This window comes from Babylonia areolata, chromosome 25, assembly GCF_041734735.1.
Source record: "Babylonia areolata isolate BAREFJ2019XMU chromosome 25, ASM4173473v1, whole genome shotgun sequence".
Taxonomy (NCBI): Eukaryota; Metazoa; Mollusca; class Gastropoda; order Neogastropoda; family Buccinidae; genus Babylonia; species Babylonia areolata.
In genome coordinates this window covers 17,944,638-17,970,927 of record NC_134900.1, presented here as the reverse complement: position 1 = coordinate 17,970,927, position 26,290 = coordinate 17,944,638, and the positions used below count along the sequence as shown (strand labels likewise).

At 42.1% G+C, this 26,290-nt stretch overlaps 1 protein-coding gene across 4 annotated transcripts in view; it reads right to left on the bottom strand.

Moving 5' to 3' along the window:
* Positions 1-2,375: 2,375 nt before the first annotated feature.
* Positions 2,376-26,290, bottom strand: part of LOC143299471 (uncharacterized) — a 39,009-nt gene continuing 15,094 nt past the window's right edge. For 3 of the 4 annotated variants that reach the window (XM_076612690.1, XM_076612693.1, XM_076612694.1), the window contains 10 exons: positions 25,791-26,016; positions 25,355-25,534; positions 24,590-24,809; positions 23,810-23,895; positions 23,435-23,622; positions 20,078-20,288; positions 15,047-15,235; positions 11,358-13,727; positions 9,020-9,111; positions 2,376-8,150 (listed from right to left, as the gene is read on the bottom strand). In XM_076612690.1, coding sequence (XP_076468805.1) covers positions 7,151-8,150; positions 9,020-9,111; positions 11,358-13,727; positions 15,047-15,235; positions 20,078-20,288; positions 23,435-23,622; positions 23,810-23,895; positions 24,590-24,809; positions 25,355-25,534; positions 25,791-26,016 — 4,762 coding nt within the window. In that variant the 3' untranslated portion in view covers positions 2,376-7,150. The remainder of the gene's footprint in view (positions 8,151-9,019; positions 9,112-11,357; positions 13,728-15,046; positions 15,236-20,077; positions 20,289-23,434; positions 23,623-23,809; positions 23,896-24,589; positions 24,810-25,354; positions 25,535-25,790; positions 26,017-26,290) is intronic. The other variant, XM_076612691.1, reaches the window with a different exon arrangement.

Genomic DNA, 26,290 nt, shown 5'->3' with positions numbered 1-26,290 from the left:
AGTCATGTAAGTGAGTGTGGCTGTGAATGTCAGTGAACTGTCTTTTCACAGTATTTAACTGACTGGAATTGACAACAGCCAATATAATCCCAAAGTTTCATGAAACCCAGTGTTGACAATGGACAGAATTCATGTGTTAAAAAAAAAAGTTCATGTTCTGTCATTGATCAGTTCATCAATTTGTTTGTAGAAGAAGCAAACCGGAAGCATGAAGACACTTTATCAGATAAGTTACAACCAGAAGGAAGGAAGTATCATCAAAGTCCTTTCTCTTCTAAAGGAGGATGCTATTGGTGTAAGAAAAACTTGACAGCTCACTTTCTCTGAACATGACTGACTTTTTTGTTGTTGACTGGGCCAACCTTTGTCATTGCTGGGACAGTAATTCATTTACATGACTACAAGAGTTGTGGCTGTTATCATAAACTTAAAAGCCATTTTATTCTACAGGTATGACTAGACAATAAGCAAGCTGTTTCCTGCTGTATTTTTGTTTGCTTTCTTTATAGGTGTCATTCTGTGGACATAGAAATAGACTTCTTTTTTTTTTTAAATGTTTTAACTCCAAAACATGAAAAAAAGCATCAGGGTTTTCCAAATCCCATCCTTGTCTGTGCATATCTTAATATCTATTTCATGCATGCATGTGAATGACTGTGCAAGCACTCGATAATTTGTCGGACTAGAAGAAACAATGCTACATGTGCAGTTATCATAATCATTATACTACCTTACCCATGGATGTTTATTGGCCTGAATTTCACCTGAAACCGAATGTTCAAAGATTTGCACCAAGACACAGAGGGGAAAGGGAACTGGTCAGAGAAGAAAGCAAAGAGGGTGAGAGAGAAAGAAAGAGAAGGGAGAGAGGTCTCTGAGAAGGGAAGGGGGTGACAGGAAGTGAAGAGAGAGAGAGCATCAAAATGACTCAATCATTACTGGTCTTCTCATTCACAAAAATTATTTTGTACATTCTGTTGATCAAAATTTCCTGGTCAACCACAACAAAAAGTCTCTCATTTACATCTGTTCTCTACAACACTCAGAACCAAAAAACTGCTTAGACAAGGTTTTTACAGAATGATATTCCTGCATCATTCATTTTCAGCAAATTAATCATAACAGCCAAGATAAAGTAGAGGCCTGCTTTTCAAGACTCACATGCCCCAATGGATCCATTTTCAGTCTATAAACTTCATGGGTCTTCTTCATTCTGCTTAATCAAGTTACTACACCTGAGAGCTCACTTTTTTGTCACCAACATATGATTTTCTTTGGGTCAAATTTCTCCCTTTCCCCTAAGCTTTGCAGTCTACATCCACATTACATCATATTTGTTCATCAGTAAGACTGATCTCCAAAAGAACATTTCTCTGTAATGTTACTTCCTTAAAACAATGATTATCATTTCAGACTGCTGCAAAGATAGGCCTTTGATTTGAATTATGTTGTTCTGAATGATCACAGGATACTGTTTATTCTTATTTTAGAGACCAGTTTTCTTCAAGAAGTATTCAAATACTCTGTGAATGTGCAATGTTAGATTTTGAGGACATTACGTCATGATGTTGTGTGATTTGCAAAACACCCTCTGCCATTTATTGTGGAAGAATGCAATCTCCCTTCTGTTCCTGCACTAACTTTTTCTCTTTATTTTTGTTTCTAAAATACCCTTTTTATTGTTATTTCCTGGAAAGAACCAGGCAGGTGGTGGGACAATTGAAGCTCTGTGTTGAATCTTAAAAAGATTGGGCAGAAACCGTTTCAATAAATTCCCTGTAGGCTTCATCAAATCTTATGAAGCAGAATTCACTCTCAATGAGTTGTTCAAATATGATGGAAAACTGTCAGTGCAAACATTTTACATTGACATATGGTTACAATGTAGCTTTTGTTGTTCAGTTCTTTATGACACACTTGTTACCTTTGGTGTGACTTGCACAAACTATACTTAGTAGTATACTGAAAGTACTGCCAGTGTAAGTAATAACCATGGATTAACATGATCAGCTGTCAATAATACTTGCTTTTACACATGCCTGGAAAAAAAATAGCCACAAGTTTATGTGTCAACAAAGATTATTCATTTATAAGTTTGAATACTGTTAAAACTTTTATCAATGTTTCAAGACCATCATACCCCTCATCATTCTAAGAAGTCAGAAAGATCTCACCCTCAATCTATCATCCTGGCAAGTTTGGTTTCTTTTGCACCAGTAGCAGCTGTGAAAACAGCAAAGTTTACACACACACACACACACCAAATCAGGGCAATTGCACAGACTCCCTTTGTTTACACAAGGAAGTCAAAGAAGGATCAAACTCACTTTACAAACACACAAGTCAAAAGTCAGGAGTGGAACATCTTCATCCAATTAATTTCAAAAGTATTATTTTCAAAGGCAGTTATATCACAAGAGGCTGGACATTGACCAGAACATGCCATCAACAATAATTAGCAAGAGATGTAAAACAGACATCAACTCATTTAGCAACCCCAGCAAACCATTAATTTGACCTTTGCCAGCCTTGCCTTGTTATCATTTTTTATCATTTTAGGTAACAAACCTAAAAGGAAAGCAAAGGTTCAGAAAGGGCAACTCAACAAACACTAAAACACAACCAGACTAATCATAATCATAAAAACTTAAATTCATGAAACATGGTTATATTATCAAGAACAAAAAGTTTAATATCCTTATATATACACATATAAATAATGAGAAAAGGAATCCTTTTAGGGTTTTACCACATTTATTAACGAGGTAGGCAGCAAGGATAGTTGCAGAATGTCTTAACACAGTCACTGAACAGGTGGAGTTTCAGGTATGCTGTAAATGTATATATTTTTTTTTATACACATTTGTAATATATATTCCGGCATATTCTACAGTTGATGGTAAGCTAAAATATTGCAAAACTGATTCCCGGCATTTTTTTTTTGCAAGGTATGGGTTGCTAAGAATGGGAGGGGAGGGGGTGTCCTGAGAACAGCAAAGTCTACCATAGATGGCCACTTGTGTGTGAACTGGACCATGAAACTTTGCAGACCTGTACTGCCACTGAGTAACTTCTTCAGCATCACGAGCGCAGGCAGACAATTTTATATTTTCATATTGTAATATTCCAATAAAGACCATGATCATTCCAAAGAGCAGAATGTTCAATGACAATAGTAATTTGGGAGACAAACTTCTGGCAATCATCCAAACTTGTCAAAATAGCACAATTTTCTTCGTAATTAATTATATTCACCATCCTTCAAGTCATGACAGCTCTCAACAAGAGTTTTCCTGAGTTTGATAGTACTTTCTTATCTTTGGCCATTACCAAGCTTTTTTTTTCATTTCTTGGTGTTATTTGTGGTAATTCTAAAGTCTAATGATAATCATTTATCAAACATATGAGAGGTGATCTGGTCTGCAATAATTTTGAGGGGAAAACTTTTAGAAGGCATGATGACACCAAATAAGGATTCTATGGTATTTCTGATGCTAAGTCCAAAAGCCAGCTTATCTATGGTTCAGAGGCATATATATGCACACTTCAATGAGGGGTTGAATGTTTTCGAAAATCATTTCAAAATACAGCTTAAATCTACGGTTTCTCCGAGTAACTTCACAATAAATGAGATTCATACAATTCTTTTTGCTTGTTTCAGGTAACCGAAATTCCCAAACTTTCATGAGTCAGAATTCCCTGCCACCTGCCAGTTGACTACTCAGCTCCACTGGCCATACTGGCAGATTTGCTGGACTCAAAGACAAGCACTGAAGGAGCCCAATATCTGTTTCCTGTAGAATATAAGCATGTTACTAAATGTCATGTTAAAAATGGATACAGAAAAAAAGTGGGGATCTGGGGTACATGTCCCCTGACTGCCCCCCAAATAAAGGGATTTCAATTTTCATGGATTGCAGATCTGTACACATATGGTTTCTCTGAGGAAGTAGGCTTTTTTCTCTATATTTTTCTCTCTTCCTCTCTCTCTCTCTCTCTTTTTTTTTTTTAAATCCAGAAAACTCATGTTCCATTCCAAAGAGAAGTAAATTCTGGACAAATGTCAACCCAAACTTTGTCACAATCTACTTTTGGTAACATATTTACTCTTTTTTTTTTTTAAAGTGGAGTGCTCATCAAAAATTTTCCATCGATATACAAGAAATCTTCAGAACCATGTATTCTCACACAAACAGACAGACAGAAAATACAGGTGTCATCTCCCAAATATGTAATGATTTCCCAACCTTCTCGTGAACCTTCCCTTCTTTGTGTGTATGGTCATGCATGTGGGCACTCATACTTAACCCCAAAAGGAGGAGTTTGTATTATACTCCATGTTTGGTGTTAAATATACTTACCATGTCAAACTGATGCAAACTAGGCCTATTGGTTTGCTCTGCTTGGCCAAATTTCGCGCGGCTAACAGTGAAAAGACGGGCCCACCCGCAAAAGAAAAAGCAGATGTAACCCTCCTTATGAATTCACGCAGTGACTTAGTGGTGGTGGGTTGGAGGAGGTGACCTATCAGTATCTGCCCTTCAGGTCCACGCTCTCTCTTACTGTGGACAATGATTCATTCTCAGGCATGCATGGGAGCACTTCGTGGTCGCTGTTAACTTACAGCTGGGCTATGCTCACTCTAGCTCAGTGACTTCATTACAATTTACATCCAGAAGAGGGTGAGGTGGAACCACAGGGAGGGGTGGGTGGGAGTGGGAACAAAAACAAACATCAGTGACATGGTTGTGGGAAATGACAACAACAACTAAAAAAAAACAACCCCCCCCCCCCCACACACACACACACAAAAACAACAACCAAAAAACTTGGGAAATACCAGTAAGCCACCACCATTCACATTTTGTGATATTTTTTCTCTTAACTTCATCAAGTAGTTCTGTTCTTTCTCTGCCATGCTGTGCAAATAAACAGAGTTTGCTGTGCAAAACAGCTTTTAAAGTATTCCTGATCCTTCAGCAATGTGAACTTCCTTTGGTGAAAACCACAGTATTTAGGGCCAGCTTCCCTTAAGACTCTCCATCATTTGGGGCTTGATTGCCTTATATATATATATATATATATATATATATATTTCTTTCTTTCTTTTTACACACAACTTACTTTCTACTTCCCTAACCAAGAGCTGTACTTATCTCCTATAGTCTTCATAATCAGTGCGTGACTTTACTGATACATGATGTGTATAAATGGAGCTGTTGCTTTCTTCCCCCCTTTTAAGTTTTATATTAAAAAAGAAAAGAAAAAAAAAGCATGGTTTCTTCATACATTGTCATATATTCTGACAAAGCAGACAAACAAATCAGTGAAAGCCCACAAACGTGCATGTACATGCACACACACACATATAATTATGCTTAATTCCAAATACATCATTTACTTTGAAAATCAATCTGAATAAGGCTGTGATAGAAAAACAGAATGTTACTACAGTCAAAACTGGGGAAAGATTTCCGGATTTTGCAACAGGCAACAGACCCTGCATTTTCTGTTGTTACTTGTGTGTGTGTGTGTGTGTGTGTGTGTGTGTGTGTGTGTGTGTGTGTGAGAGAGAGAGAGAGAGAGAGAGAGAGAGAGAGAGAGAGAGAGAGAGCGAGTGTGTGTGTGTGTGTGTGTGTGTGTGTGTGTGTGTGTGTGTGTTTTTCTTTTACAGTTCACTGGTTTCTGTGTAATAATCTGGTAAACAACAATTTTTTTTATTTTTATAGATTATATGCTTATATGAAGAACAATTAAAACATTTAACTTTTTTTGTTCAACACAAGACTCATTATGCATACTGTTATGTGTAATATTTACTGATAAGTGTTCAAAGGCAAATATATTCTTTTCCATCTAACACAGAGAAAATACATGACATATTTAATGCACAATAATGGACATTGTAAGCTGTGCACTTGAATACAAAATGTACAAAGTGTCAGTGTCATGATGTCAGTGCAGGGCACATGTTTGATTGCTGTCTTGGTTGATATCTTTCAAATTCGATGTCAGTTTTATGAGCAAACTATACAACCTTTTCTTTTTTTATAGCACAAAAAACTCACAAAAATGACAACCTTAACAACCCAGAAAGAAAAAACTATGCCAATAATCAAAAGGATTACCAAGAGATGTTACTGAAATAACAAACAAACATACACACACACTCTTGAAAAAAAAATCAACACAATTCCATCTCTTGGAAACCAACACATCAAACTAACTTTTGTCCAAAGTCTGATACTCATGTACAGATATACAATAAAGTCATGTTTACTTGTGGACCCATAAGTACCAACTTGAGGAAATCAGCTCAATCTTCTCAAATCACCATGTAACTTGCCTAAACTGTGACCCATCTTTAAGTCCAGATTTGCAACCAAGTTTTCATGGGATTTAAGTCAGATTTATAATACTGTGTCATAATAATAAAAAAAAAAATAAAAAAATAAAAATAAACTTAAAAAAAGATAGAAAGCAGAAAGATTACAGTGATGGCTAATTTCAGTCTAAAAAACTCAACAACTACATGGTTTTCAGAATATAATCATCCAAGTCAGAATTTACGAACCTGCTCCTACTACTTTCTTCTTGAAGAAAATGATGTATCATGGGGAAAGCTAGTAAATATGTACTAAAATTGAGTGAATTTAAGCTCATAAAGAATAGCGCTGGATTCAAGTGGTATAAAAAATGAACAAGATAAAACGTGGAGTTATATTAAAAGGCTGGCAAGTAAAAATCAATAACACCTATCTAACGACTGCAACGAACAATTTTCTTTTTAAAATGGCAAACTCACTAACACTGGGTCTTTGAATCATCTATACTCTCCTGGAGTTTTTATGGTTCTTTCCTGCCATGTTCCAAAACACTATCATCATTACACAAACCAATCTTACCTGAATTTTAAGAAATAATTCTACTAACACAAAACAAAGCCTGCTGGACTTCAATGTTGAGCTTTGTATGTATACAAAACTCTGTGAGCATGTGTGTGGGTGTTTACCGTGCATTTAACCTAGCTAAATTTCCACACCAATTCATTCTGCACGAGCATCTAAAAAAGGAAGCCACACACAAAACATTGGAAGCAATGAAACAGCACAGTTAAAGGGAAAGACTTGGGTGTGTCCTGTCTATGGGATCAGCCATTTCCAGCAGTGTGGCCAGTTGCAGGGGGTGTCTGGGTGGAGGTGGCTGTGGAGACAGCCTGCTGTGACTCATCCCCCGTGGCAGGCGGTAGGGGAGCGGTGGTGGGCAGGGGCTGGGGGAGGACACCAGGCTGAGGACCCTGCTGGCCCTGGGACATGGGGGGCATCATGAAGCCAGCACTGCCAGACGAGGGGAAGGAGCCCAGGGACTGGCTGGGTCCCCCACCCAAAGGAGGAAACGGGGCGTAAGGTCCACCAAAACCATAGAAGTAGTGAGGGGGAAATGGAGCGGAGCTGAGCAGAGCACTCAACTGACTGATCTGGAGCTGCATCTGCTGCTGAGGGGTCAGAGGCTGTTGGCCAAACTGACCAGGACCTGCCTGAAGGGTGCCACCACTGCCAAACAACTGCTGCTGCTGCTGTTGCTGTCGCAACATGTCTGGAATGGAACTCTGCGAGGCAGACATGTCTGTGCTAGACTTGCGACTGCCTGAATCAGAACCACAATCAGCCTGTGGGTCAGCAGGGTCAGTGAGAGGCAGCTTTGCCGCACCTTCCCCTACAACAGAAGTGTCGACCATCATCGAACCTTCCCAGCCCTTCGCTCTCTCCTGCTTCACAATGTTCTGGGTTTTATTTCCGTCACTTTTACTGCTGGCTGGCGCATAAGGGAAGTCCACATACTTCATCATGTCTTCCATCTTGAACAGTTTGCGGGGTTTATCAGGGGCAGAACCATCACAACAGGGGCCATCCTCCATAGAGGCGTGGGGTGGGGAGCCCTCTGAGGCGCTGGCAGCACTGTGTGAAAGGGCCGCTGACAGGTGGAAGGATGGACTGGAGAAGGCTTCCATGATGAGAGGGGAGGTAGCCGTGGTAGGGCTGGCCAGCACTGGGTTGATGACAGGGCTCATGGTCAAACCCCGACGCTGACAAAACTCTTCAGCTTCCTTCTGGTGACGCTGTCGTAGTGCCTCCATCTCCTGTGCATGCCTGCAGACATAGGCTTCTTCAATACACACCCACCATTTCAGGAGGCAAAGAGATCTCTGCTACAATTTCAGCATTTGCGTTTTGAACAAGCACTTACATATAAAAACACAATAATACTCAAAGAAATTTCAGCATTCCTCAATCAATAACACGTATTACACAACAAGCTGCATCACAAAAAAGACCTGTCTAAAATGGAGCGCTCAACACTTCAGGCGGAACTGTCACAAATATAACATAATAATGGGCAAGAGTTAGTTGAGACTGCCTGAAATACCTTACATGAAGCGATGAAGGCTACTTCAAACCATGGTAGGTCTTCTGAATGACAGTATCTTTTTAACTTCACTCATTGATTCAGAGATAGCTGAAGATACTCGGTCTTCTGAATGACAGTATCTTTTTAACTTCACTCTTTGATTCAGAGATAGCTGAAGATACTCCAGATGGAGCTGACAGCTGCTCACAACTACAGGAATAGACTGCAAAAGATAACAGTATATAATCTGAAATTTCTTTTTGTCAATTTTAGCAGAGCATGTGAAGAAACATTTTTTCCCCTGCACCTCATTCTAATTAAATCAAGCACCTTATTTTACACATGAACACAATAAACACAGATAGCTCAGAGTCCACCAGGATTTTTCTTGTATTTGAAAAAAAACAACCCAATATTCAAAAGAATGTCTTAAAAAATGCAACTTAACTGAAATAATCGAACTGCCATCAACAAAACAAATCTTATAAAGAAAATGTGGTTATGTTTACAACTCTGATGTCAGCCAGACAACAGCACCTTGCTGGACCAGTCGTCACTAATCCCCTATTCACTTCAGTGCATACAAAGTGAAAAAAGGGTTTGTACAAACCTTCTAACCATGTCCTGGTACTCCTGATCTTCCTCAAGTGCATAGCGTTTTGGGGGTTCCTTGTCTTCAGCACCATCACTGTCCCTTTCACTCTGTCAAACATACAGCACTGCATTTAACTATTAGTAATCACTCTTCTGTCAAGTCATATTTGTCTGAGTAAAATTTGGCAAAAACTCCCCAGAGTGTGTTGACATCATCCAGCTCCACTTGTTTCTTTTCCTTTTCTTCCTGATTGCTGCAGTTATTTCTTTATCAAGTTTTATGCAAAGTGGACCCCCACTTCCCACCCCATGAACATTCTATAAATAAAACTATGTTTTAGCCTGAACTAATTCAGGTTTTCTAATTATTCCTTGGAGTAACTGGCATGCTACTTAAGGAAATTTGTCATGTATATAAATCACTGTATATCAACAGTGGAGATTTGGATTTCCACAAAGCTGAGGAAAGTTCCTTCCTAAAACAATGGTTTCTACATTTTCCTTTGTATCAATTGGACCCAGATGTGAATGTTTATACAGTTTAATATTTCAATACTATCCAGAGCAGTCAGCATAAATCAGTCATTCAGTGTTTCAACATAGCAGAACTGAGTTTAGTTATGACTATGCTGTATCTGTTGTTCATCATGATAGGTGCAGAAAACAATGGCACATGTCTGTACATGACCGTGATGAGCTCACCTTACACACATGGTGATGCACAGCAGCACACACACACACACACACAAAGATTATACCATTTTACATACCGACGAGTGCAATGATTAAATAGTTAAAAGTACAGTCTCTCAAATTTTGGGGTTGTGGGAATAATGGGCTGATGGGGGGCGGGAATAATGGGCTGTTTTTTCCTGACCCATTAATTTTGAAAACGACCCACTGATTTTGTGGTGAATGAGTCAATTGATCCATGCATGGTGCCCTGAACCAAACTAAACTAAACTCTGAGATGTTTATGCTCCTCAGTCTTATCACCTAATGTGGGAGACAACATAAAAGTTTAAAACCTGAATGTAACCAACAAATCACTAAAAAAAATAAAAATGGAGGAAAAATGATTTACACAACATATCTGATAAAGCCCATTTGGGGGGGGGGCTGAAGAAACATTTTCTAACATTGGGCGCTGAAGAAACATCATTTAACAATACATGGATGGCTGAAGAGACTAACATGGGTGGCTGGAGACACTTTAACATCTGGACTGAAGACACATTAACATGGGCTGAAGATACATAAACATGGGCTGAAGAGACATTAACAAAGGAAAAGGAAGACCATGACCACTGACAGGCCCAAGCAAATAGCAGGAAATGATACATATGGGAAAATATGGACTGGTGCTGCTGAGTGAAATCTACAAACAGGTTAGGTTAGTTCCACTTCCAGGAAGCACATACATTGAATAGCAAGAGCGCCAATGAAATATTATACTTAACTTCTCAAAAAGGGAGTGATGATTCAATGCATACATCCAACAATAGTCATAACTCTACCATATTCCTTTCTGAAAAATAAGACCACCATATCACATTCAACTTGTCAAAAAGACAAAGGCAGGAAAAATATGGGAAGAGAAAATGTTGGTATGGCTGACACAAAAGCATTACTTGCTGTCATATACACTTACAGGGTCTATCTTGGCTGTTCTTATCGTCTTTTGACCATGGACCAGAGTTCAGATAGATCTACATTTTAACCTATGGCAAGAAATATTGGATGTGCCAAATAGTGCACCAGTCCCTGCACTACACATTACCGGTAACTGATAAAAATATACATTTTTTTTTTTACAACAGTATGATCCATCCACAAAATGCTGAGCCAGATTCAAGAACAGACTATATTTAACATGTAATATGTTAATCGTCAAAATATCATGTGTACATGTATCTACGGGCAGAATAGCTCATCCATACATCAGACGTGCAGGGATACAAAAGAATACAGAATTTGATTTTGAAAGCAACTGTGTCTACTCACTGTTGTCTGAAGCCCATTCAAACACTGAAAGGTTGGTCTGTTTCTGTGCAGCGTTAGAGTGGTCTGGGTGGCTGTGTCAGTCTGATCAGGGGTAAGTGACTGGTAAACCACAAAGGACTAATGGCCACTGTCATACCATCTTGGGTAGGCTTACATAAGAATGCAGAACAAACCCTCCCACCCCCTACATTAAGCATGCCACTACCGCTAGTTGTGTCCCTGGATACATCGAGAGAACCAGTTCTACTTCTAGACATACGCTGTGGAAAGAAAAATTCTATATCCAAGTTATTGCACAGCTTATGACAACAGCTACATTCATCTGACAGAATCCAACTACAGCTACTTACTTGGGGCGTTTTTGCAGATGAGCCATGATACTCGTCTCCTGAGTTGGCAGCAGCAGCAGATACAGCGGAAGGTGCATGAAGCATACTAAGAGTGGAAGCAGTTTTAGCAGAGTTAGTAGCATCCTCTTCCTCCTGATTGGTCACTGCACCCGCCCCTGTCCCAGACTGTGACACATGGCTCCTGCTGTCTCTGGTAGTGGTCACTTTGAACCGCCCGAACAGACTGGTTTGCCCCACAACCGGTTTAGAGCTTGTGCCATCAGACAATGCCTCAGTCTGCTTCTTCTCTTCAGACATGGGTTGAACCCCACTGTCCACTGGGAAACAAGAACGGATGACAGGCATGCCATGATGGAGCAAAGGCTCTGACTTGCTCTCTGTGGGTCCGCCTCTAATGAAGCTGCTTACAGCCTTCACGTCAACTTCAGGGCCATTGTCTGAAAACTCTGATGCACTCTCTGAAGGCACAAAATGTGTATCCGACTGATGGCTGGACACCGGTGTAACAAAGGCCATGTCTTTTCGATTTCCATGGATTGTCTTGATTAAGGCTTGTTCAAGGTTCAGAATATTGGACAGTTCCGGTTTGTTCTTGTTGGACTGTCCTGCAGCGCCGTCTGTGGACCCCTCAGGACCTGTGGCTTCATCTCGATTCCCACAGCGACTGTTAGTAGGTGAACGAGGTGGTGACATCATCTGCTTTGGAGTGGGTAGTCCAGATTCTGTACCCTGGGAGACAGCTGTCAAGTTGACAGGAATGCCAGCAGTCTGTCCCTCTTGAGCCCCATGTGTAGGTGCAGGCTGGGTTGGACGTGACTGGAACTGCTGGTTTTGCATCAGATTTTGCTGCTGTTGCATTTGCATCGCCTGGTTGTATAATGTATACATTTGCCAGAACTGATGCATATGTTGCAAATGACTGCCAGGATAAAAATGTGGAAATTGAAAACCAGGATTCATATCCGGTAACATGTTTTGCATAGGCATTTGGAACTGAGGTGGCATGGGTTGAGGCACAGGGTTGGAAGAATGTCCAGTGTCCTGAAATCCCTGTCCTTGAGAAGTTCCATCCTGAACAACCACATTTCCCTGAAGCAGGTGTTGAACAGAAGGTTGTGCCCCACTCATGTCCACCTGACCTTGCACAGCACTAGGTTGCAACTGTGATGGCTGACTTGCCAGGCCCTGTGACTGAAGCTGGTTGGCCTGTGGATTGTCTTGTGGCTGGATCGGAGAGGGCTGACCCATCTGAGGCAGTGGGGCTGGCTGAGAGGGCTGCAGGTGCTGCTGTCCTGCCTGTGCGAATGGGAGTGTGGACAGCTGACTGGACGGCCCCTGCTGTAAACCTGTGGGATCCACCTGGGATTGCTGTTGCTGACCCTGACTGGGTGCCATGGGCTGCTGCTGCTGACTGCTGTGTGCAACTGCTGCTCCTGGCATCTGTGGAACTAGCTGAGGCTGCTGGGCTGTGTGCACCAGTGGTGTGCTGTGTACCATGTTTTGGAGTGTCTGCAGTGGTGCCTGTTGACCTGCCTGGGGCTGTATCTCCCCTTGCTGTGCCATGGGCTGCTGCTGACCAACCTGGGGCTGTTGGGGAGGCAGTGGAGTCACTGACTGGAATGGCACATGCTGTTGAGAGGGGGGTGGCAGTGGCTGTGTTACTTGTGGACCTGGCTGAGCTACTGCCTGGCCTTGCTGCTGAACAGCCGCTTGACCCAAGTCCACCCCCATCTGCTGAGGCATTGGAGCAGCTGGCTGGGGCAGGTGTGGTGCCCCTGGCTGGCCCAGTGGTACAGGTGGATGAGGCTGCCCCATAACCTGTTGACTTGGACAGGCTGGTTGGGCTGGGTACTGCTGCTGTTGCGGCAATGACGATTGACCTTGCTGCAGTGGAGTGCCAAAGGTTGACCCCTGACCTCCAGCCTGCTGCTCCTGACCCATCTGCTCCATGTGGGTTCCGGTGGGAGTGACAGAGCCAGCGATGCCTCCAGCCCCATCTGCCTGGGGCACCACAGCCACAGGTTTCTGGCCACAGTGCAGGCGGCTCAGCTTGTCCTGGAGGTCTGTGATGTTGATGGGCACCCCGGGGCGTGAGGAACTCCTCACAGACTGCTGGTCGTCCCCATCCACAGTGGTACCAGCAGCCAGGAGGGAGGATACCGTCAGGTTGTCTGGCGAGGTGCTTTGCTCTTCCTCTTCATCCTCTGCCAGGCGTGTCTCCTGGGGATGATGGTACTGGACCTTGTTGACCACAAAGCGTTTGCTGTTGCTGACGATAACCTGTGAGTTTGGGTCAGCTCCATCACCCTCTGCCTTCTGGTCTTTGTCATCCACTGCTTGGGTTTCTGCAGCCGAATGTTTGTCCAGTTTCTGTTGGCATACATAGATACGGTTAGTCTTTAACTTGAACCAGTACACTCCTGTCCAATTTCTCTTAAGCTTTTTCTATGGACATGTTTGACAGGTATAATAAGAAGCTGTTTTTAACAAAAGACCATTCTAGCATCACCTATATATATATATATATATATATATATGTGTGTGTGTGTGTGTGTGTGTGTGTGTGTGTGTTTATGCAGTAAGTATATACCTAACAGCTTTCAAAATAAAGCGTCATTACAGTCCTCTCTGCTTCAATCTGAGAATCATTTTCTATATGTAGGCATGTGAGTGCATGCACAAGTGTGTATGTTTATGCCAGAGTGTGTGCAAGAGCGCACTTGCATGTGCATCTGTGTATGTGAATGTGTGCAGGACTAACCCATTCACATCCCTCAAAAAGAAGATACAAGATATACATTTTAAATTTTGATGCAAGAATGGTCAATTACACTAACAGCACCCATTCACAAATACTTTTTTTCTTTTTACAAATATTAACAAAATGCGTTCGACCACAATAAATAATATTTCAAACTTCTCCACATAGATTTTTTTTTTTTAAGTCAGAAATCAAAAGAAAGATAAATGACAATAAAGAAGCAGAAAGGGACTGAATTTGGAAGTGTTTTACTGTAGAATACCTTCTGTCCAATAACGATGTCATGCATCTATCATGCATACCTCAATGAACAAGTACACTTGCACGTTCACATACACACACATACACATGCATGCAACCACTTGGTGTTTATCTGTGTACGCCAATGCACAATAGATAAGTCCAAAAAGACCATTCAATGACAAATCTAAGGACTATAATCAACTATAGAGAAATTTTTGGACATCACCTCTAATCACAGATGTTATTGAAGATCACAGTAAATAAGAGCCATGCTTACTGTCCTAAATCATAAAGAATTTCATCATCTAGCATTACTGAATATTCAATATGGAGTCAGAGGGTTAGTTACCAAGATGGAATATGTTTTTGCCGCAGGTCGTTGACAGATTTCCAGTAAAACAGAATAAAATAAAGTATGTACATCAACTTCAATACCCATTACCACGGTTACACTGTGGAAATTTCAGATCTTGTGGATGAGAAGAAGCAACCCAGTTTTGTGTGTATGTATTTCAGAAGCTCTGATTCTAACTCAGTAAGCAGAGAAAGATACAAGACAGACAGACTGAGAAGACACCCACCCCCAAAACCTATACACATAAATAACCTCAGTTCTACTAAACTTGTCAACTTGTCAACTGTTTCCCCTTCCAAGCTAACCCTTGAAAAAGAAGCCATGTCCAACCTTTTCATGCTCAATGCCTGTTGTCAGCTTGGTTTTGTAGAGGGTGCGAGGGCTGGTGGAGGAAGAGGAAACGAAGGTGACACAGTACCCAATGGCCTCCCTGTTGTCCTCAGTCACCATGCTGATCACCTCGTGCAGCAACTGCACCACCATGGACACCTGACTCTGCTGCAGCAGTTCTTCAGCTTTCTGCAAGCACACAACCAACACACCTCCATTCAAAACTGAAGCAGCTGAGGGTGGTTGTTTTTGTTGGGAGTGACGGGTGAAGAGAGCAGGATGATGGAGATGGAGGTGAGGGGCACAACAGTGTGGAAGATTATGCCCTGAGGCTGGATGAATGAGGAAAGGAGACTGATACGTACAACACACACTCATAGAACTATATTTTTTTTATTATATAATCAAACGAGAAACTGTGCAAGTAGGTGCGAGTGCACACACACACACAAACACATACTCACAAACCCCTCTCCAATGATATTCTGCCATCAGTTCACAAGCCTGCACATACATGTTTCTCCTTTGCATGCACAGATTAGTATGAGCTTCACATTGGGTGAGTCCATAGATGACCTGTAAGAGCTCTGACCAATCCTGGCTCTGAAGTGTTGGTGGCACTGACAGGGATGTAGCTGGTGCTGTCCAGGTGTAGGTGAGTTAAGTACTTTCACCGTGCATTGCTGGCATTTCAGAATGGCAGTGCTGATTCTCTGTTCCTCAAAGGCGGTGACACCAGAGAGGACCTGCGTCTGGGTCAATGCCACAGTGCTTGATAGAAGTAACTTTGTAGTGCTTCTTTCGGCCTCCAAGGAGCTCTCTTCTGCAGATAGTTTCTTAGGGAGGTGCTAATCGGTCATGTGGATGACATGTCTGGCCAGCATGAGCTGGGACCTCATCAGCATTGCATGCATGCTTTCCATTCAAGATTTCTAGAATTTCTCATATATGTACAGACAGGAAAACCTGTCTTGGAATATCTAACATATCACGTATGTGAATAAAACAGATTATTTTCCCAAAGTACATGGAGCTAGAAAAAATAAACATCAGTTCCAGTAAGCACGTCAACAGACAAGGAATATTTTCTATATTCAGCTTTCATTGTAGTTACAATTAAAAAAAATCTTTTTTCCAAATCCAGGCATGAGACTGGGAAATTGTGAATGAGTCTGAAAGGTGGGGGCCTGGGGGCTGCAGAAGGCCCCCAGTGGGGGTCCATGTGGCAACGCCCCTGGTGGGGGTCTGGGGGCGAAGCCCCCTGAAGCTGAAGATTTTTCTCAATTTCAAACCATGAAATCTGCACTTGCGGGCCACCAATGCTGCTGAGGTATTCCAACCCACAGAAGACAAAAATCAGTCCTATTCTTCCTAAACTGAAGTGTTTTTGCTTCCAAACCTGTAAAGCCAGCCTTGGGAGCATGATTTTCAAAATTGTGTCTTGTGTGTGTGTGTGTGTGTGTGTGTGTGTGTGTGTGTGTGTGTGTGTGTGTGTGTGTGTGTGTGTGTGTGTGGTTTCAATGCAACTCTGTATGTGAGAAAGAGAGACAGACAGACAGACAAAGAGATTGAGAATAGGGGTCGGGCTGGACATGGGAGGAAAGAGTTAAAGTTCATGTATGTGCACTGCTTTAAATACAACTCTCTGTGTGTTAAACTCTTTGTGTGAGTGAGTGAGTGAGTGAGTGTGTGTGTGTGTGTGTGTGTGTGTGTGTGTGTGTGTGTTTTCAAGGAAAATGTTATTAGCACACAAGTTTGCACTGTACCAACATAACTGACCAACTGGTCTCTTCAGCTGTAGTCTTTGTTCCACTGACATGCATGTGTGTTGGTTCAGGAAAGAAAGGGGGAAGGGGAATGACTGGAGGGAGGAGGGGGTGGGTCTGTGACTGGTTATATTACTTTAAAGCAGTCAAGGATTCTGGGCTGAAGCTAGTGGTCAGTGTCTTGGCTCAGTGCCAAAATTGCCACAGTCATTGACAGTGGTCTCATACCCTCCCCCTCCTCCCCCCTTCCCTCAGCACTGGTAGGAGACTCAAGAGAGAGGGGAGGGGTACCTCAGCAAATTATGAAAGTGAAGTCTGCAGGAGGCTGGCGGAGGTTTGGGGAGTGACTTTTTTCTCTCTGAAATCAACTGCTCTTAGGCTGAAAATAGCGGATGCGCTGAGAGTTCCCCAGCTGGACTGTATGTATGTATGTGTGTGTGTGTCAGTGTGTGTCAGTGTGTGTGTGTGTGTGTGTGTGTGTGTTCAGGGGAGAAAGAAAGAGAGAGACAGCAAACAAGCGCGAGTGCGAATTGCGTGTGTATGTGTGGTTTCAATTCAACTGTGTGTAAACAAGAGAGAGAGGGAGGCAGACAGAAAGAGAGGGGAGATGGTAGGAGGAAAGAATGCAAGTTGTATTTGTGCATGTGTATGCACTGCTTTCAAATTCAATAGATCTCTCTCTCCGTGTGTGTGTGTGTGTGTGTGTGTTCAATACAACTCTGTGTGTGTATGCAAGAAAGAGAGAGTGAGACAGAAAGAGGGAGAGAGGGACAAAGAGACAGAGAGAGAGGGGGAAGGTGGGAGGGAAAAGTGCAAGTTTGTTTGTGTGCATATATGTACATTGCTTTAAATACAATTCTGTGTGTGTGTGTGTGTGTGTATGTGTTCAATCTGTGTGTGTGTGTGTTCAATCTCCGTGTGTGTGTGCGTGTGCTTGAAAGAGAGAGTGTGTGTGTGTGTGCGCGTGCATGTGTGTATTATTAAGCTCTGTGTGATTGTGTGAGCGCTCATAATATTATGTGTGCACATGTGCAAGTGTGAAGGAGAGAGATAAAATAAAAAATAGAGTATGTGTATATGTGAATTCATTCCTGTGTTTTCTTTTTTTCAAAGAGAGAGTGTGTGTGTGTGTGTGTGTGTGTGCGCGCGCGCGTGCGTGTGTGCGCATGCGCTCATTCAATTCAGCTCTGTCTGTGCGTGCGTGTGTAACTTTGGTAATCTGGCTGGCTATAGGTCTCAAATCTTAATACATTGACTCTTGCCATGAACTGTCTGTACAGAAGCCTCGGCTGTGTCAGAAAAGGCACTAACGTCAATAAGTTGATACAAAGTTTCTGTTTCAATCCCAACAATGTTACTTGTGCATACAGTGGCAAACGTTGGCAGCTTTTGCTGAATGAACAGAGGGTCAAGCAGATGTACCCACGGCCCTTGTGGCTTGACAGGGATGGAGATCACACACACTGGTGTATCTGTGCGTACCCCCAAGTTTGTGTGTGTGTGTGTGTGTGTTATTGTGCGTGCACTCACATGTCCGTGTGTGTCACAGTGTATGTGTGTGCGTGTGTGTGATCGACTGCATGTGCTGTGTGCATGTGCGCGCGTGCGTGCTTTTCACAGTGCCTTAGTAAACTTTCGGACTTCGATTTTGGTGCTCTGACAAGTCACTGGATCGACTCTCAACAGGTCAACAAACAACACTTTCAAAAGGCATTCTTTTTTTCAGTTTTGACAGATCATCGGCAAACGACATAGAACGGCCCATTGGCTTTTTCTTTCTTTCTTTTTTCTTCTAGAAAATGGACGCTCCATTTTTAATGCAGATGTGAAAACAGATTTCCGTGCCTGGACTGAAGAGTTGCACCCATACAATCGCACTTGGCCTTGTCCGCAGTGTCAATTTTGTGAATGGCGTCACCTTCCCGTAAAGTTATTTTTTATTCTTCACTTCTGTTTTCACGATCTCATCTTGCTAGACCCAGTTCCACTTATTATTCACTCCTTTATCGATTTTTGCTGCAAAAATCCTCTAATCCTTTGTGAGTTTTCTCATTTTGTCAGTGACTGAAGACGATCAACGAAATCAGGTATCTTTGCAAGTCGTGAAGCCCACGAGCGAGTTTTGTAATCCCGACCGAATATGGATAAGCTGAATGATGACAGAGGAGCAACGGAACACTTATTCTCAATTGGTTCGCTTATCCAAACATGGGGTGTTTTAGCAAACGCTGTGGGTCTGTCTTGTCGATCGGTCGGACAACGTTCGTACAACCTTCGTGGGTTGGAAAAAAACCTCACCCCCCTCCACCCCTCCGATTTTCTCAACGGATTTACGCGAATCTAAAAAATGGCCTCTGGAGCCAATTTTCGGTCGGAAATCCGACAAAAGTCAGAAAAATCTCATGCCTGAAATCCATGTTCAGATTTCAATATAAATATATTATTATCTCAATACTAACAAGTGTAACAAAGCCTGAAAATGACCGCAGCTTTCATCGACAATTCATAGTAAAAAAAAACAACCACAGTCTGTTAAAGATGAACACAGGCACCAATCATGCTCACAAAAATCCACAGAAGTGTCAGACAAATTTTTGCATCCTCACAAGATGCTAACAGTTACATCTACTTACACAAACACACACTCTCTCTCTCTCTCCTGATACTGTTCGTTCTTTCTTCTGTGATTGCAAATTTTGAGTGATCATGAAGAAAACCCAGGATGCAGAACTGGCATCACTTGTGCCCTGTTCCAATTTCAATTTCTAAAGGTGTCACTATGTTCTGACAAATCCATATACGCTTGACCACATCAGACAAGCAGATAACTGATTAGCCGCATAACCCAATAAGCTTAGGCCTTGAGTGCATGCATATATACATATGAAAAATATATGTTTATGTACCCACCAGAAAAAGGATAACTTTTACACAATTCTGCCAGACGACAACACTACCACTGCCATGGGTTCTTTATCAGTGTGTGCTGCACACAGAACCTTGGTTTATCGTCTCATCTGAATGATTGTAGACACTCAGTTTGATTTCCCAGTCAAACTTGGAAGAAAAGGCGAGAACAGAATTCAAACTCACTAAGGACACTGTATTGGCAGGTAAGCCTTTTTACCATTCTGCCACCTTCCTCCTTATTCTCTGTTACCATCCTTGATAAACACAGGGAATCATCATCTTTTTTGTACCAATTACTGAGTTGCCCTTCTATTACAATGGTGCAAGTAATTCCAATCAAACGCTCTGCACTGACCAGATTCTCGGCAATCTCCTCTGGCTCATCATTCTCCAAAGCGAACTTGAAGGTGATGGTGTTCCTGTTGGACAGCTCCAGACGACACTCCACCTCCTGCTCCTCCTCCTCAAAGCTCAGTATGGTCACCCGTGGTGACTTGTCCAACGTCTTGCGCCGCTTGCCCTTCGACTTTTTCTTCTTCTCTGTTGGGGCGTTCATCTCTGTTTCACTGCAACAATCATCACAGTGTTCATGAGAGAAGAGAGCATTTGATGCATCAAGCACTAAACTCAACTGAAAAAACAAGAGTTCATGAAATATCAGGAATTATAAGAGCAAAAATTCCATTTTTAAAGCAATGGATCAACTCCAAAAATGTCTGACACCCTGCGCAAGCAGTCCGTCTTCAAAAACTGAGAAAGACCAATTCAATATTCTATCTGATGATAGGTAGGACCACTTAAATTTTGAACTTCAAAATATTTAAAAACTAATTACACCATTGGAAAGAACAAAAAAATCCAACTAAGCTCACATGCAAAATTTCATTGCTTTTATGTCCAGTATGTGACCTGGTTGGAGACATAATTTGACAACAAACAAGAACGCCAGAGAGTCGACAGACAGACAGAAAAAACTAAAAAACTTAGCCGTATGGAGAGCACAGGAACAAGAGTCATGATGGCTGCCGGAAAAAGAGGGCACTAGCCAGGGGGACAAAGGGGAGGTTACCTACTTCCGGGAGGTTATCGGCCGTAGTACTTTCGTTTTCTCTGCATAGGCGGATAGTAGTTTGCACAGGACAGGAATGTCAGACCCCTGCCAGAGTCTGCACTAGTTGGGTCACGGTTAAGTATGTGTAATTAAATGACATATTTTGACAGATTTCACAAACTGCTATTTCTAGACTGTCGTAAAATTTTAATATGAGAATTTGCCAGACTGTCCTTTGCTGTACTTACTACCACCAATACCTAGCTTACGTTGAATTTTGGGGGGGCCTTCTCAAGAACATACTTAAAGAAAGAAAGTGCCTCCAAAATAGCAAAATATTCAATTTTGCCAAATGTCTAATGGCTTGATTTCACAATGATAACGTGCTGACTTAAAATGTTGGTATCTCTAAAAGTTTTTTATGCTACAAAAACATCTCAAATATGTGCATGTTCAGAAAAGCGCGTAGAATACAGTTTTTCTGACTATTTGCTATCAGAAATGCAGATAACAAAAAGATTGGCCTGTACACAGTGTAGCAGTGGTTAACAGTGCAGTCCTGACCCATATTTTGATCATTTTCAACTCGCTCGAATCAGTAACAAAGTTAAATATATGACACAAACCTTACACTAGGATAAAGTTCATTTTTTTCATCTGTCTTTGTGTGGTATTTGTTTCTATCAGTCAAGTCAAATATTTGTGCACCAGGCGTTCAAACACAAGTGGTATCGTGTCCATTTTTAGTGCATGGCTAAGTGACATACTTCTGATACAAGACCAACAGGACAACCAGGTAAAGCCTCAGTTCCTTTCCAAAGACCTGCATGTGTAATTCCAAACTTCTGACAGAAGCCAGGAAAGATGCATGATTCTCTCCAAGGTTTCTTGTAAAAGGCATTCAGCACCACTGATTGTCTGACAATTCCTTAACAGTGCGCTCAACTATTGACACCACACGTGGAAAGGTACACTCTGAGAACAACTTGTGTGGGAAATGTACCATTTGCCCCCAGGTTTTTTTTTCCCTTTTCTTGATGCTTTAACGTATGTAACTGCATCAAGAGTTTGTTGTTGAATGTAACCTTGGTGCTGATGGTGGTCTTCCTCGTCCACTGTGTTCAATGGTCATCTGAAATACACAGATATGCAAGTTGAAACAGCTCTAATGTTTTAAAATACTTTTTTTTTCATTTCATGGATGCTTTTGCAAATATGTTTAAGCGTCATATGTGAATAAGTGTGTGACTGAATGAATGTGCAGTGCTACATGATATACTAATTTCATTGCAACTCCACTATAATGGCTTCACTAAATTGATAAAAGTGTAATGCAACAACATATTTTAAAAGGATATTTCAGGTTTACTGCCAAAAGTTATTTTTTTCTTCACATCATTTACACCAGTACACACACACACACACACACACACACACACCCTTTGGGGAAAATACTGCACATTCCATACACACTTTGGAGAAAATACTGCACATTCCATACACACAGTCATGCATCATGCATATTGCACACACAAACTCAGGCGCACACACACACACACACACACAAACTCCTCCACACACATGTGACCTCATGTGTGCATGCTACATCAGTTCAACACAAACACACACTAACTCAGTGCATACACACATAGCATGTATCATTCATCCTGATGCACAAGCACACACACATACATGCACGAAGTTACACAATATTCCCTGTAACACATCGACACTGCTGAAGCAAAGATGTGAAGATTCACACAAACTCACAAAAATATAAAAAATACCACTTACAGTAATTTTCAAAATAAAGAAAATGAAAAAACTGTGCTTCTTACAAACCTGTAAGTTGGCGTGTTTTCCATTCTTCAAATGATGATGATGAGTAGCCAGAGGCTTTATCGATTGCCGCCATGTTCTGCATGCATGAGCAAGACTGCCGGTATCCAAAATCGGTCACTCACTTTTCTTCCATAGCGCGTTCCAGATTCTTTCTTTATAAAAAAAAAAAACCATGAATTGCGCTTGAAAGTGCATGTTTAAACTTTCTTTCTCATTCATTTGTTCGTGATTTCAAATGATGGTTTGTATGTTATAGGGTTGTAAACATCAGTCTCACACTTTCACTGTGATTTTCAGATCAACTTCATGTGAAAACCTCAACAAAATTCTAACCAATCAAAATGTGAGAATCCTGGCTTTCCAATGATGTAGTTTCTAAATTTATACACGGCCAATCAACACAGCATGGATCGAGTGAAACACATGATTCACGGCTCGCGTGTAGAGCACAGCAGAGTCTGTCCACACAGTAAAAACTGACGCGACACCTTTTGTGTTTGCACATCCGGTGCATATCAGTTTGACTCGAATGATAAAAAACAAACACACAGAAGATAGATGAATGAATGAACTTTATTCCAGTATAAGATTGCTGTGATTTAAGTAAGTCTGTTACTGAAACAAGCAAGTTGAAAATGGTCAAATTATGGGTCAGGACTGCGCTTTTAACCACTGCCACAGTGTGTGCGGACTGACCTACTGATGACAACCAGACACATGGGCTGAAACTTATGCACCCTGTCCCCCTCCATCAAAATGTGGCAGCATGAATCAGCACAAAACCCAGCAATCCAACCAATTTTCCCTTCTACCAATTACCTGTCCCGATTAGATGGGGAAGCTTCATCTGTTAGGTAAGAAGTAGAATGACTGGGGATGGCCGAGGGGTACTGGTAACCAGATGTCTGGGAGTCACTGGAAGCCTCTGGCAGTGCAGGCTGTGGTTGGTGGGTCTGGGATGGTGGCTGCTGCACTGTTGCAGTTTCCCCAACAATCACACCAGCAATCTGCAAGAGAGCCAACCTCACTCTCATCATAGTAAACTAATATTCTGTCATTTACACACACAAATACTGAAACCTTACATGTCGTCCAAAGTGTACTTCTACAGTTCAAACATTACGAACTCAAAATGACAATTGACATACTTAAATAGATGTGCATGCATGCTGCACAAAGACAGGAAAGACTCACTGGTGTTTCCTGCTGACCAGTCACAGATGTGGTGGGTGCAGGCTCGCTGCTGGTTGTGGGAGGTGAATCAGTCGTGTCTTTGCTTCCTGCAAGTACCACACAGTTTGTCTGGGTTGGACAACTGTTCCAAAAGTGACTGATCCCTCATCTGTATGCCTGCATCTCTTGCCAATTAGAGACTGGATCACCACCAATTCTATTTCTCATCATCAGCAACCTCATGGCTCAGAAGTTGGAAACAAAATAAATTTTCAAAATCTGTCAAAAAAAAAAATTTTTTTTGAACCTGCAGCAACAGATCATCTTGTTCTAATCCAAACAGGATTTCTTTTTTTTTTCAATCCAAAAGATACACACTTGAAAACTAATACTCTGCATAACATTGTGTGCATACAGTATTACACATTAAGTTCAATTTTTTATATTCAATTAACAAACAGAAAGAAATATGTCTAGTCATTACTCACTAATGTTAATCAATTTTCATTCAAATGTTGGAAATTGCTTCCCCAAGGAAAAGTATTCCAAAGAAAAAAATGAACGAACCAGGGTAATCATACACTCAGTCAGTTAACAGTCATTAGCAAAAACTTTGTAAAACTTAAACCATGGAAACACAGAGGTGGGGGTGGGGGGGGGGGGGGGGGCGGGGGGCTATATGAGCAATTGTAGCAGCACAATTTGCCAGTTCCACAGACTGACCCAACTAAGTGCCATCCAAAACTTAGAGCTACTTAGATCGCCCATGCATGCAACCCATCTGAGAACCAGCAAGGATACCTTCTGCATGAGGCCTAGGTTCTGGCTTGCCGTCACTAGCAGTAGAAGTAGTGAGGATCTGGGAGGCAGCAGCAGCGTGGGAGGCCTGGCCTGGAGGAGTGGTGATTTTCTCCCCCACACCTGAAGGCCCTGGGGCCTGGTTGGGCTGGGACGGCTGTGCAGCCACCGCCGTTCCTTGGGACGTCGTGGATTCCCCCACAGTCCCCGGGCCCTGCCCCTGCTTTGGGGGAGGAGAGGAGTCAGCACAGCAAGGTATCAACAGTGGTTACACTTCACATATGCATACACACCTTGGGATATCATCCTGTCTGGATCAACCACATGTGTGATTTCCACCCATCCCTCTCTCAATAATTCAGTTGACTGTTCATGCTTGAAGATCTATTCACCAGAGTTAAAAAGACGCATACTACATTTCTCTATGCACACATACATCCAAATATAAGCAACAGTTACACGCATTCAGCAAGCACACCTTCAGACTGAATCTATTCTGCTTACCTTAACTGCTGTATGACAGGGAAGGATACTGCAAGTGAAGCAATGCTACCTAGATCGATGGGACGTTGAAATGACACCACAGAAACGGACAGGTTTCAAACCAAACCATTCCAACGCTAGTAAAAGTTAAACTCAACGCATTCCATCAATGACTACAGTGTTGAATGACACAGATACATACTGGTTTCAATCCAAAACACTCAATGCCAGTAAAAGTTAAACTCAGTGTGTTCTATTTCAGTGGTATAAATCTAAGCTGTGTACCTGCTGCTGTCCTGCAGACGTGCCAGTGAGTTGTCCTACATCTGTGCTGAAGGAAACGATGCTCAGCTGACTGCCCATTTCAGACCGCCGCTCCCGATCACGTTTCACCTGCGCCACTCGGTCACGGATTTGACGGATCACTATCCTCATGTCATCTTCATGGAGAAAACCAGAATTCACCTGCAAAAAAACAGGTACTGAGCAACATATGGGTCTTATGACTCATGCTGGAATGGTTCTCACTTTACAGAGATATTTTGAGTGACTCTGGCCTCATGAAAATTAATCATTATCTGTGATGTGAAGTGACAATAGTTCATGCTGTGTATGTGCGTGTGTGAGAATGTGTGCATACCGAAGCGCGTGCATGCGTGTACATGTACTCATGATATGTGTGATTCCTCACAGTCTGGTCGACCTGTTCATCGGCTCTCACCAGTTCCTGGGCCACCTCTTCAGGCTGGTCATTGAGGATGTTGAAGTCAAACTGGATGGCCTCATTCTCCTTGTGCTTCTCCCGGCGTTTCTTGGCATCCACCACCCGCAGACGCAGCTGGATGTCCGGACAGTTGCTGGCTTCGTCCTCACGGTTCACGAGCTCCAGCTTGAGGCCAGAATCCTCCAGGAAGAAGTCATGCTGCAGCAGGTCCTTGACTGTGTACCTGTCAAAACAGCATCATGTGTGTGGCCAGTCTTATGCAGTCTGGGTGGAGCAAAGGAAACCTTTACGCATGACCTGAGGCAATCAGCATGGATGAAGAATCAAATTGAAAAGGCAAACAATTGTTTATGGGTTCTTTTTTTTTTTTCATGGCTCACTGAGAAGAGTAAGGATCCATTGCAAGTGTGAAATGCTTCATAAATGGAATTCTTTTTAAAGGGTCTTTCAGACATCTGTCAATGAAAACTGGAACTATGCCTCTGGTCACACAAAAC